Source organism: Leptodactylus fuscus, chromosome 2, assembly GCF_031893055.1.
Source record: "Leptodactylus fuscus isolate aLepFus1 chromosome 2, aLepFus1.hap2, whole genome shotgun sequence".
Classification (NCBI taxonomy): Eukaryota; Metazoa; Chordata; class Amphibia; order Anura; family Leptodactylidae; genus Leptodactylus; species Leptodactylus fuscus.
This window is the reverse complement of record NC_134266.1, coordinates 49681908-49695410: the sequence shown is the minus strand read 5'-3', so window position 1 is coordinate 49695410 and position 13503 is coordinate 49681908. Positions and strand designations below refer to the sequence as shown.

The 13503-nt window shown below is 45.0% G+C and overlaps 1 protein-coding gene across 1 annotated transcript in view; it reads right to left on the bottom strand.

Moving 5' to 3' along the window:
- Nucleotides 1–11183, bottom strand: part of EFCAB5 (EF-hand calcium binding domain 5) — a 48690-nt gene extending 37507 nt beyond the window's left edge. The window contains exons 1-6 of the mRNA XM_075263735.1: nt 11112–11183; nt 7262–7800; nt 5987–6143; nt 4643–4706; nt 3766–3833; nt 3434–3589 (exon numbers count right to left, since the gene is read on the bottom strand). Of these exons, the coding sequence (XP_075119836.1) occupies nt 3434–3589; nt 3766–3833; nt 4643–4706; nt 5987–6143; nt 7262–7794 (978 nt within the window). The 5' untranslated portion in view covers nt 7795–7800; nt 11112–11183. The remainder of the gene's footprint in view (nt 1–3433; nt 3590–3765; nt 3834–4642; nt 4707–5986; nt 6144–7261; nt 7801–11111) is intronic.
- Nucleotides 11184–13503: the final 2320 nt, after the last annotated feature.

The window sequence follows — 13503 nt, the reverse complement described above, 5'->3', positions numbered from 1 at the left end:
GCTCCCTCCACCATGAATTTGCCCAAACTGGGCTGTTTAGCGGCTCCCTCCACCATTAATTGGTCCAAACTGGGCTGGTTAGAGGCTCCCTCCACCATGAATTTGCCCAAACTGGGCTGGTTAGAGGCTCCCTCCACCATGAATTGGTCCAAACTGGGGTTTTTAGAGGCTCCCTCCACCATGAATTGGTCCAAACTTGGCTGTTTAGAGGCTCCCTCCACCATGAATTGGTCCAAACTGGGGTGGTTAGAGGCTCCCTCCACCATTAATTGGTCCAAACTGGGCTGGTTAGAGGCTCCCTCCACCATTAATTGGTCCAAACTGGGCTGGTTAGAGGCTCCCTCCACCATTAATTGGTCCAAACTGGGCTGGTTAGAGGCTCCCTCCACCATTAATTGGTCCAAACTGGGGTTTTTAGAGGCTCCCTCCACCATGAATTGGTCCAAACTTGGCTGTTTAGAGGCTCCCTCCACCATTAATTGGTCCAAACTGGGCTGGCTAGAGGCTCCCTCCACCATGAATTGGTCCAAACTGGGTTTTTTAGAGGCTCCTCCACCATGAATTGGTCCAAACTGGGGTTTTTAGAGGCTCCCTCCACCATGAATTGGTCCAAACTGGGCTGTTTAGCGGCTCCCTCCACCATTAATTGGTCCAAACTGGGCTGGTTAGAGGCTCCCTCCACCATGAATTTGCCCAAACTGGGCTGTTTAGAGGCTCCCTCCACCATGAATTTGCCCAAACTGGGCTGGTTAGAGGCTCCCTCCACCATGAATTGGTCCAAACTGGGGTTTTTAGAGGCTCCCTCCACCATGAATTGGTCCAAACTTGGCTGTTTAGAGGCTCCCTCCACCATGAATTGGTCCAAACTGGGGTGGTTAGAGGCTCCCTCCACCATTAATTGGTCCAAACTGGGCTGGTTAGAGGCTCCCTCCACCATTAATTGGTCCAAACTGGGCTGGTTAGAGGCTCCCTCCACCATTAATTGGTCCAAACTGGGCTGGTTAGAGGCTCCCTCCACCATGAATTGGTCCAAACTGGGGTTTTTAGAGGCTCCCTCCACCATGAATTGGTCCAAACTTGGCTGTTTAGAGGCTCCCTCCACCATTAATTGGTCCAAACTGGGCTGGTTAGAGGCTCCCTCCACCATGAATTGGTCCAAACTGGGTTTTTTAGAGGCTCCCTCCACCATGAATTGGTCCAAACTGGGGTTTTTAGAGGCTCCCTCCACCATGAATTGGTCCAAACTGGGCTGTTTAGCGGCTCCCTCCACCATTAATTGGTCCAAACTGGGCTGGTTAGAGGCTCCCTTTACCATGAATTTGCCCAAACTGGGCTGTTTAGAGGCTCCCTCCACCATGAATTTGCCCAAACTGGGCTGGTTAGAGGCTCCCTCCACCATGAATTGGTCCAAACTGGGGTTTTTAGAGGCTCCCTCCACCATGAATTGGTCCAAACTTGGCTGTTTAGAGGCTCCCTCCACCATTAATTGGTCCAAACTGGGCTGGTTAGAGGCTCCCTCCACCATGAATTGGTCCAAACTGGGTTTTTTAGAGGCTCCCTCCACCATGAATTTGCCCAAACTGGGCTGTTTAGAGGCTCCCTCCACCATGAATTGGTCCAAACTGGGCTGGTTAGAGGTTCCCTCCACCATGAATTTCCCAAAACTTGGCTGTTTAGAGGCTCCCTCCACCATTAATTGGTCCAAACTGGGCTGGTTAGAGGCTTCCTCCACCATGAATTTGCCCAAACTGGGCTGTTTAGAGGCTCCCTCCACCATGAATTGGTCCAAACTGGGTTTTTTAGAGGCTCCCTCCACCATGAATTGGTCCAAACTGGGCTGGTTAGAGGCTCCCTCCACCATGAATTTGCCCAAACTGGGCTGTTTAGAGGCTCCCTCCACCATGAATTTGCCCAAACTGGGCTGGTTAGAGGCTCCCTCCACCATGAATTGGTCCAAACTGGGGTTTTTAGAGGCTCCCTCCACCATGAATTGGTCCAAACTTGGCTGTTTAGAGGCTCCCTCCACCATGAATTGGTCCAAACTGGGGTGGTTAGAGGCTCCCTCCACCATTAATTGGTCCAAACTGGGCTGGTTAGAGGCTCCCTCCACCATTAATTGGTCCAAACTGGGCTGGTTAGAGGCTCCCTCCACCATTAATTGGTCCAAACTGGGCTGGTTAGAGGCTCCCTCCACCATTAATTGGTCCAAACTGGGCTGGTTAGAGGCTCCCTCCACCATGAATTTGCCCAAACTGGGCTGGTTAGAGGCTCCCTCCACCATGAATTGGTCCAAACTGGGTTTTTTAGAGGCTCCCTCCACCATGAATTTGCCCAAACTGGGCTGGTTAGAGGCTCCCTCCACCATGAATTTGCCCAAACTGGGCTGGTTAGAGGCTCCCTCCACCATGAATTGGTCCAAACTGGGGTTTTTAGAGGCTCCCTCCACCATGAATTTGCCCAAACTGGGGTGTTTAGAGGCTCCCTCCACCATGAATTTGCCCAAACTCTGCTGGTTAGAGGCTCAATCCACCCTGATTTTCAAAACAAATGTTGGTGCCAACCTCAACTTACTACAAGGGCCAAATTCACTGCTGGTGACAAGCTCTCCTCACTGCAAGTGCCAAATACACATGTTTCAAGGTGTTTTCCTACTGTCAGAGATGTGGTATTGAGTGTGTAAAGTGTGTAGTTGTTAGGCTGTGATGTTGGGGTAATAGAGGGTCTTTGGTGTGTTAGATGCCCCCAGACATGCTTCCCCTGCTGTCCCAGTGTCATTCCAGAGGTGTTGGCATCATTTCCTGGGGTGTCATAGTGGACTTGGTGACCCTCCAGACACGGATTTGGGTTTCCCCCTTAACGAGTATCTGTTCCCCATAGACTATAATGGGGTTCGAAACCCGTTCGAACACACGAACATTGAGCGGCTGTTCGAATCGAATTTCGAACCTCGAACATTTTAGTGTTCGCTCATCTCTAATCATGACCTATTTTTTGACAGCCTATTACAACAGTCATGTGAATAGCCACCGGTCACATGAATGTTGCAGAAAATCTGCAACAAAAAAACTTATTTTGTCATCAGCCGGTAGATTTGATTGTTTCACATGGGCTTGCAATGGTCCAGACAAATATATCATAGCAGGTCATGTAACATTGTTTTAGATATGTGCTTACATTTGCATTGAAGGCTCTGTTTGTAGTCTCCATCTATAGAAGTTTATTCAGACAGCTACCCATATTATATGGACGGTATTATGGCTCCTCAATTGTGAACCTAGTAACCTGAATTTGCTGTATCATAGGTTCCTGCAGTCCCAAGAGCTGTTCTGATTACAGATCTAGCAGAGCACTGTGTTGTCCATGATGAACTGAAGCTACAACTCATATGTGAACAGAGCCTATATATATAACTAGAATACATCACTGAACAAACCTTTCCTGAATCACATGCAAGAAACAGTTCCGAAAATCTCTGTCTCCAAATATCATGGCGAATTGTCTCACGGAACATGTCAGCGCACTGAGCCATGTGGTGCAGGAACTCCTGGAATACGTCTGTGCTCAGATGACTGATAAATGGATACACATACTGTAAAGAAAAAGGTAAGATAATATAATAAAGGCATAGAGTGTGATTCATCGCACATTCAATAAGTAAGTAACAAATCATTCGTAGGATGAATTGATGTACAAAGACTTAGAAAATATCTAGATAAAGTTGTGATGCGTACAAGGAGAGGACAGAAAGACAGGATTATCCTTCACCTCTACAAATTCTTCCTCATTTATCTTCTGCTCCATTGTGTCTGCAGTCACCAGCTCCTTATTGTATACTGCCAAAGAGAAGTTATAATTATAGTTATATATATCCATATGTGTGTGTAACAGCAAAATGTTATAGTTTATAATAAATATGCGTGACAGGAGCCAGTATAACTTTGTCATTCATTTTTGTGGTTTTTCCTTGTAGTGCAGCCCATGTGGTCCCATTGTGTTACTGAACAGGTTTGACTTCTTGCTACTCCTAAAAGTGTTGTCTAAGTGGTGCCCTGGGATATCGCCACGTCACTACCTCTTACACTAGAAGTATTAGCTGACCTATGTGGGTTACACGTGGCACCAAAGGAACAGTCAGAGACATGGTTGGGGGACAGTCCAGTGATCAGGTAAATGGCAGAACAAAAGTCTCCCTGAGGCCTCCTAGTAAATGGATCGCCAGTGTCCTTGCATGACCGGCACTCCATTCACTTCTATGAGGTTGTAGGAATTATAGCCCCAATGAAATTAATGGAGCACTGGTCACTCAAGCATTGGTGCTCCATTCACAAGGAGACCTAAGGCGGACATTTGGTCCTCTTTCCTCCTAATCACTGGGGGACACGGCGATCCAGCCACCAGCGGTTTCCCACTTATCCCCTGTCCTTTGCATAGGGGATAAGTTTCCATAACAAGACCAACCCTTTAAAGCAAGGCAGAGGTCAGGGCAGGCAGAACGGTGTCATATACATTCCTTGTGATTGGCCTAACATTGGGACCTCCAGTGCTCAGATATTTATTCCCTATCCCGTGAATCGTGATATATAATATTTATGGAAAAACATCTTTAAATAATGTTAGTTGAAGAAGTGGATATTCAAATTACCTGGTTTGTTGTCTATTGCATACTGAGAGATGACCTCACCAAAGGATTTTAAAGCATTTTGTACCTATATTTGAAGGGGAAATATAAAATTAAATATTTATATATTATACCTAAGGCATAACATCCTATACTACAGCCTTTAAAGACAGCTAACTACATATATATATATGTAAATTTTTCAGAATTATTAAATTATGTGACAAAATTGTATCCCTATCCTTAGCTGATGAAGCATCATTTACATCCATTATGCATAATTTCAGAGAGGAGGGAGAAAATTATATTAGACTTACTTTACTGAGATCTACAAACTTTAAAAGTAGGTATATACCTTATATAAACAGTCACTGAACTGAAAGGACTAATGATGGATACATCGAATCAGTGACGTAACTAGGAACGTCGGGGCCCCGTGGCGAACTTTTGACATGGGGGCCCCTCGACTGACGCCCACCGAAGACCCCGACCGAATCCCCCTGCATTCCTGCACTCTCTATTATGCCCCATAGTGGCCCCTGCACACAGTATTATGCCCCATAGTGGCCCCTGCACACAGTATTATCCCCTATAGAGGCCCCTGTACACAGTATTATGCCCCATGGTGGCCCCTGCACACAGTATTATGCCCCACAGTGGCCCCAGTACACAGTATTATCCCCCATAGTGGCCCCTGCACACAGTATTATGCCTCACTGTAGACACCCATGAACAATTATTATACTCTGGGGTCTTTTCAGACCCCAGAGTATAATAATCGGAGACCGAAGGGGGGTACCAACATAAAAAACACTGTTACTCACCTACCTCCAGCTCCGCTGCCGTCTTCGATGGTGTCGGCCATCTTCCCGGGAGTCACATGAACCGGTACACAACATGACCCGGGACACAGGCCCCGGTCATGTGACGTCAGGGAGAGTCACAGAAGTAGGGCCGAACCAGCCCGGAGAAGTAAGTAACAGTGTTTGTTATGTTCCCTCACCTCCACTGGACCTCCAATCAATATACTCGGGGGTCTGAAAAGAACCCTGAGTATAATCATGAAGTTTGTGGGGCCCGTGGCGTCACTTACCAATCCCGGCCATTGCCAGGATCGGTAAGTAAATAGGGCCCGTTACCGGCTGGAGTAACTCCCGCCATTAACGGCCTATTAAGAAAAAAAAAACGCAGCGGTAGTGGCTGTCGCCGGGCCCCTAATGTCCCAACCCCTGTGGCAGCCGCTACCCCTGCTACCTCGGTAGTTATGCCACTGTATCGAATTCCATAAATGTTATAAAATAAAGGACATTATTAATCTACTGACTTGCCAGTATAGATACATATATGTCCATGTATATTTACACTTACCAGTGCAAGAGGAATCCTGCTGCTAACATCCAAAGTCCATTCTTGAAACTGCAAAGACAAAGCTCCTTTCCTCTTCTCCATTACCTGGCCCTGGATATTTTCCACCTTTACTCTTTTATTTTGGTTTTCCTTTAGTTCTTCTTTTAGCTGACCAAGCCTGCCATCAACAAAGTCGTGACTAATACAATGTAATGCATTATCTATAATATAAGATGGCTCCAGTCTGTGCTGGTCACTGCACTGGCTGCCCATCCAGCATAGAAAGCAATTTAAATATTTCATTCTCACCCGAAAAATCCCTTTACAGTGCTGCGCCTCCCTACATCTCCTTCCTCATCTTTGTATACCACCATTCTCATGATCTCAATTCTGCCAGTGATCTAAGAGTAATCTCTTCAATACTCTTAAGCCTTCCTCTCCTGACCCCAAGACTTCTCATAAGTTGCACCAGTTTTCTGGAACGCGCTAACCAAGACAATAAGGGAATGAGAGTAATATCCAATATATGCAGTTTGAAATGTTTACTGAATCAGCCGTGAAATCCACTTGAAGAAAGGGCAGCTCGCTTCTTTTTTCCGCGAGCGGGAACAAACCGCTCACGGAAAAAGGAAATGACCGGCTCCCATTGATTGCAATGGGAGGTGACAGGATTTAGTCACGGATTCCGCGTCAAAATCCTGATAATTTTGCCCCATGTGAACTAGCCCATAGATTGTAAGCTCATGCAAGCAGGGCCCTCACTCATATTGTGTGAATTGAGGACCAGAATAATGGAAAAACCAATCCATTCCATCATGGACACATACTATGATTATAATGGGGTCTGTTGGGTGTCCATTGGATGTCTGTCTGAATGACAAAAAGTTTGGCTTTCAGGACTTTTTCGTCTGACGGATCTGTGATGGAGACTCTGACACAGAAATGGACATAACCTGTACTGTCTAATATTGTCTGTACATGAATCCTATAATATATAAAGTGCTATGGAATATGTTGGCACTATGTAAATGAAAATGTATTATAAGACAATACCATGAAGTAAAAAAAAGAATATAGTAAAAACATAACCATGTACCAGGCTTAATACCCAATTTAGTCAATGCTAGGAGTCGTACTTTTCTTAAAACTAAAATGTCATAAACCGATTCTAAGAGTTAGTGAGAGGTGAGGGGTGTTAAAGAAGAGGTTGCACAGTGGATTTGAGCCCTCTATGAAGGTGTATGCAGGAGGATTTCACAATGTAAGACTTAGCCAAACAACATTCTTTACTCTTACCTGTTGAATTCAAGATCAAAAACATTGTTTTTCAGATCAGCAACTACTTCCTCCAAGCCACGAACATAGGCCGACTTCTCAGTCCTAGAAATGAACTCCGGATTTTGTCTCATGAGGAACTCTCCAAGATAGTTCACTGGGTCAAACTTTACTGAATCATTTTCGAGAACTTTTTTCTTTTCCAACTCCATGAGAAGAGACTCAACACCATGCACAACTGAAGACATCAACTGGTCAAGAAGATAAGTTCTTGTGTCTGCGGAAGCTTTTTCTTGGCTGAACCAATCCCTCGCCAGTGCATCAGCCGGGGATTCCTTCTCAAGTTTCTCCCTCCGTTGTCTTTGTATCTTTATCTTTTCTAGTGTTCTCTGTTGCAGTTTTATTCCCCTCTCTTGCATTGTATCTGTAAATATCTTTTTATAGCCGGCCTCTGTCTCGGTAGAATGGCACAAACTACCTTTTGAAGTGTCTGTGAAGCCATTTATCACTGAATCACAGTTCTCCATGGAGTCACCACTGCATCCTGGTTCCATAGTTCTCTAAGTTAAAAGATATAGTAACAGTATTAGATCACAAATAATCTTAAGAATAACAATAATACACAGTCAAGTCACATTATTATGACCATCTCCTACCTACGTTGGCAGTGTATAGCCCATATAAGTTGTGGGCTGACTTGGTGGGTACTGTATTTACGCGGTGTGATAGTCTGAAGACATGTCATTCCTCATTGTCGTGGGTAAAAGGGGCAATTTGTCAGAGTTACGAAAAAGTGTGATCTTTGGTTTTTGGGCCATAGGTGGTTGTAGTTGTGAAATAGCACAGTTTGTGAACTGTTCATGTGCTGCTGTAGGAAAAGGACAAATGGCACCATTAAGAAGAACATGGAAACTGTGGAGCTCCATGTGTTATTCATATGAGAGGTGAATGTTGACTACAAAGGTGCGCAAGAGCCAAGTGGCAAGCTAAAGTGGAGGAACTGACTGTAAACATGAACCGGACATGTGTCTAAAATAATAAGTCAGTGAACTCTCCTGTGTATGGGGCTCTGGTGCTGATGGTCAATGCACCTATACAAATGAATCAGAAAAAAAGGCGTCAATTTGCATAGCAGAATCAGAATGGGACCTCTGCTGATCGGCAAAGGGTTGCCTTCTCCATCACAATTTCATTCATCAAACAAATAGATATTGGCAAGTCAGGCGAGAAACATCAGAGAACAAATGGCCTGCAACCATTGCTGGAAGAACACAAGCTAATGGTGGCTAATGGGGAATTTTTTCATAGCATTCTCTGGAATCGCTCATCCATCTGGAAGATGCTCCAAACTGATATAGGTCTAAATCCATACTTGCAGATCACATACACCCATACTTGCTGTTTGTCTTCCCTAGGGCAGATGTAATTATTCAGGATGACAATGTGAGATGTCACATGGCTAGATATGTGCTTGGAAGAGTACAACCTAGACCTCCAAGTACTTCCGTAGCTCCTTAATTCCCCAGACATGAACCCAATTAAGCATCTGTGGCAACACCTTGATCATTGTGTTCGTTCAGTGGATCCTCCCCCACGCAGCCTCCAGCTAGTGTGGGATGCACTACAGTCAGCGTGGCTCCGGATACCTGACGCAACCTACCAGCACCTTACTGATTCATCTAGCTGCTGTACATGGTGGCAGCTACTCTGGATATTAACTTGTGGTTATAATAATGTGACTCGACTGTATAACTGCCTGGATCTCAATATTACTGAAAATAAGACGTAACTCTAATTAAAATTCATACAGACGTGATCCTTAATAAATTTAGCACCTTTTACAACTATACTAAGCCACACTTTTTACTAGAAGCTTTACAGAAAGGTCTAAAAAGTATGTAAAAAACAATACATTTGATGCTTGCCATGTAAATATACTTTGGTTAAAGGGGCTGTCTCGGATTCGAAAAACATGACTGCTGTGTTCCAAAAATGTAATAAATCTCCCATAGGCTATATTCACATGTCAGTACTAAAAAAAAATAATGAAAAATGGACAGGTTTATGTTTGTATGAATAAGGCCTAAGGCTGTGGGCACAAGGGATGGCGTCACTGCCGAATTTTCATCAGGGAAATTGAACAGCATGTTTATCTGAAAGCTGCCGCAGCATAATGCGCCGAGGATCACCAGAGTTGTGTGCTAGCTATTTCCTTGAGCCATAAATTCAAAATCTGTAATAAAAAAAAGTAATATTTTCCGGCCAGTTTTTGTCAGGGGGCATTTATGAAATGCAACTTTTTAAGAATTTGCAGTGAAATAAAAATTGCATCTCCAAACAGATCCTGGAATAATAACATTGCTGTAACCATAGTCAGTGTGAACATTACCCATTATTCAAAGATAGAGTACAGTGGTGTTGTATCTGAAGATATAGTATAGTGGGTACAATTTCGAAAGATAGTGGATATAGTATCCCAAGGTATAGTATAGCGGGTAAAACAACCAAAGGTGTAGTATAGTGGGTATAGTATACAAAGGTATAGTATAGTGGGTATAGTATACAAAGGTACTGTATAGTATAGTGGGTATAGTATAGTGGGTATAGTATACAAAGGTACTGTATAGTATAGTGGGTATAGTATAGTGGGTATAGTATACAAAGGTACTGTATAGTATAGTGGGTATAGTATAGTGGGTATAGTAGCCAAAGGTACAGTATAGTGGGTACAGTATACAAAGGTATAGTATAGTGGGTATAGCAGCCAAAGGTATAGTATAGTGGGTACAGTATACAAAGGTATAATATAGTGGGTAAAACAACCAAAGGTGTAGTATCGTGGGTATAGTATCCAAAGGTATAGTATAGTCGGCACAGTATACAAAGGTATAGTATAGTGGGTACAGTATACATAGGTAGAGTATAGTGGGTATAGTAGCCAAAGGTATACTATAGTGGGCACAGTATACAAAGGTATAGTATAATGGGTACAGTATACAAAGGTAGAGTATAGTGGGTATAGTATAGTGGGTATAGTAGCCAAAGGTATAGTATAGTGGGTACAGTATACAAAGGTATAGTATAGTGGGTATAGTATAGTATACAAAGGTATAGTATAATGGATATAGTATCCAAATATATAGTCTAGGGGGTATAGTAGCCAAAGGTATACTATAGTGGGCACAGTATACAAAGGTATAGTATAGTGGGTATAGTATAGTGGATATAGTAGCCAAAGGTATAGTATAGTGGGTAAAGTATACAAAGGTATAGTATAATGGATATAGTATCCAAAGATATAGTCTAGTGGGTATAATATCTAAAGATATAGTCTAGTGGGTATAGTATCCAAAGGCGATGCAGATTGTTGTAGAGTTAGTTGGAAATGGATTTTTATTTTATAAATGTATTTCATTTCCTGACTACTAGATGATGTGGCCCCATTACTGAGATTATCACAAAAATCCTCCAGTCTTAGCAAATTTTGGTGTCATTTAGGTTAAGGCCCCACGTAGCGGGCCACAGCCACAAAGCACTGTGGGAAAAAACTGTGGCGGAAACGCATCACGTTTTTTACCTGCAATGCTTTTCACAGAATTTTCCTCAGTGGACTTTCTGCTTTCCATTATATCTATACAAAAAACACCAGCGTTTCCGTAGATATAATTGACATGGTGAGATTTCCAAAAACGCAACAGTTTTTGACATCACAGCATGTGCACTGGGGATATTTTTCTGCAATGTGTGGATGGGATTAGTCAGAGTCCCGTCCACTTTGCAGGTACAGTAACACGTTTACCCCAAGTGACGTCCCGGCCTTAAAAGAAAATGAACAGAAAACTAAAGAAATTATTTTTGTCTATTTTCTTACCTGTATGCTGACAGCAGAGCAGGGGAATGAATGCTCTGCTAAAATATGACACCCGCTCTCCCCATGGACAGGCCTGTGCTCTGGGTGTCTCGCAGTCTCCGCTGTGTTTGGCTTGCTCTGGTTGCTAAGCAGTGAATCAGGAAGCGTCTGCTGCCATTATTGCGCTGCGCCCCCTCCCTCCTCAGTCTGGTGTCTGCTCTGAGACATGCTGTGCAATGGAACCAAGCTGTACTGCGTTGTGTGAACACATACCTACAAAAGAAGAACCTACCAGACTTCTACTGTCATATGTCAAAGAATATGACATGTACAAGATTTATCTCATGTTTTCCACACTTTCACACTTACCTCATAAGTTGTGAGAAAGTGGCTGATATAGGTTAGAACACTTCTATAACAAACATGTGCATCATTTTTTTGCTAAATATTATTGAGGTACATGCAAGACAATAATAAGGGGGTGCAGTGGCGTAACTATGAAATGGCAGGGCGCCAAGGTGAACATTTGACAGGGCCGGCTCCAGGTTTTTATGGGCCCTTGGGCGACAGAGCCTCAGTGGGCCCCCTTGTAAAGGAGGTGGGGGAGTCGAGACACTGTGTGTTGCAGATGAAGCGAGTGACGTCACACAGGAGTGTGGCGTCACCAACGCCATACCTCCCAATTTTTAAAGAGTAGAAAGAGTGCTCTGCGCGCCGCGGCAAATTTGGCTCCACCCACTTATGTTGACTCTGCCCATTCTCATTAATTTATCATGTGCTCCCACACAGTATAATCCTCCTACAGTCACCCGTAAATTATATGCCCCCCCTCCATCTCTCCCCCAGTTTCATATACACCCTTCCTCTGCCCCCAGTTTCATGTCCCCCCACCATCTCTGTCCCCAGTTTCATCACGTTCTCCCCCTTCATCTGCCCCAGTTTCATGGCCCCCGTCTCTGCCCCAGTGTCATGCTGTTCCACCCCCCCATCTGCCCCAGTGTCATGCCGTCCCCCCCTCCATCTCTGTCCCCAGTTTCATGCCATTCTCTCCCCATCCCCTTCATCTTCCCCAGTGTCATGCCGTTCCCCCCCTCCCCTTCATTTGCCCCCCAGTTTCATTGGGCCCCCTCTATCTCTGTCCCCAGTTTCATGCCGTTCTCTCCCCACCCCCTTCATCTTCCCCAGTGTCATGCCATTCCCCCCTCCCCCAGTTTCATGGGCCCCCTTCATTATGTTCCACCTTAATAATTAATACAAAAAAACCACTTACACTCACCTTCCATCGTTCCCCCGACGCTCCTCTCTCCACGCTCATTCCATTCACATAGGCGATTAAAGCAGGAGCTGTGTGTGAGATCAGTTCCTGCTTTAAAGCTGCGGCCCGGCTTGTGTCTGTAGGCGCGATGTGATGATGTCATCGTGCCTACACACGCACGCCGGGCCACAGCTTTAAAGCAGGAGCTGAGCTCACACACAGCTCCTGCTTTAATCGCTTATGTATTTAATTAAGCTCATCGGCGCCCGTCCGACGCCGATGAGCTGATATTGGGACAGGCAAGTGCTGGGGCGGGCAAGTGCCGGGGGGCCCCCAGAGGCTCTGCGGGCCCCGGCACTTGCCCGACTATGCCGTGCGCTGACGCCGGCCCTGCCCTTCCCCCTCGAAGAATCCGACCCCACCCCCATTCCTGCACTCTCTATTATGCCACACAGTGGCCCCTGCACACAGTATTATTCCTCATAGTGGCCCCTGCACAAAGTATTATGCCCCATAGTGGTCCCTGCACACAGTATTATCCCCCATAGTGGCCCCTGCACACAGTATTATAGCCCATAGTGGCCCCTGCACACAGTATTATGCCACATAGTGACCCCTGCACACGGTATTATGCCACATAGTGGCCCCTACACACAGTATTATCCCCCATAGTGGTCCCTGCACACAGTATTATCCCCCATAGTGGCCCCTGCACAAAGTATTATGCCCCATAGTGGTCCCTGCACACAGTATTATCCCCCATAGTGGCCCCTGCACACAGTATTATAGCCCATAGTGGCCCCTGCACACAGTATTATGCCACATAGTGACCCCTGCACACGGTATTATGCCACATAGTGGCCCCTGCACACAGTATTATGCGCCATAGTGGTCCCTGCACACAGTATTATCCCCCATAGTGGCCCCTGCACACAGTATTATAGCCCATAGTGGCCTCTGCACACAGTATTATGTCTATTGTGGACCACCCATGAACTATTATTATACTCTGGGGTCTTTTCAGACCCCAGAGTATAATAATCAGAGACCCAGGTGAGGATACAAACATAAAAAAACACTGTTACTTACCTCTCCCTGGGCTCTGGTGCACTCTCAGATGATGATGGCCATCTTCAATGATGATTTACTCCAGCAGGT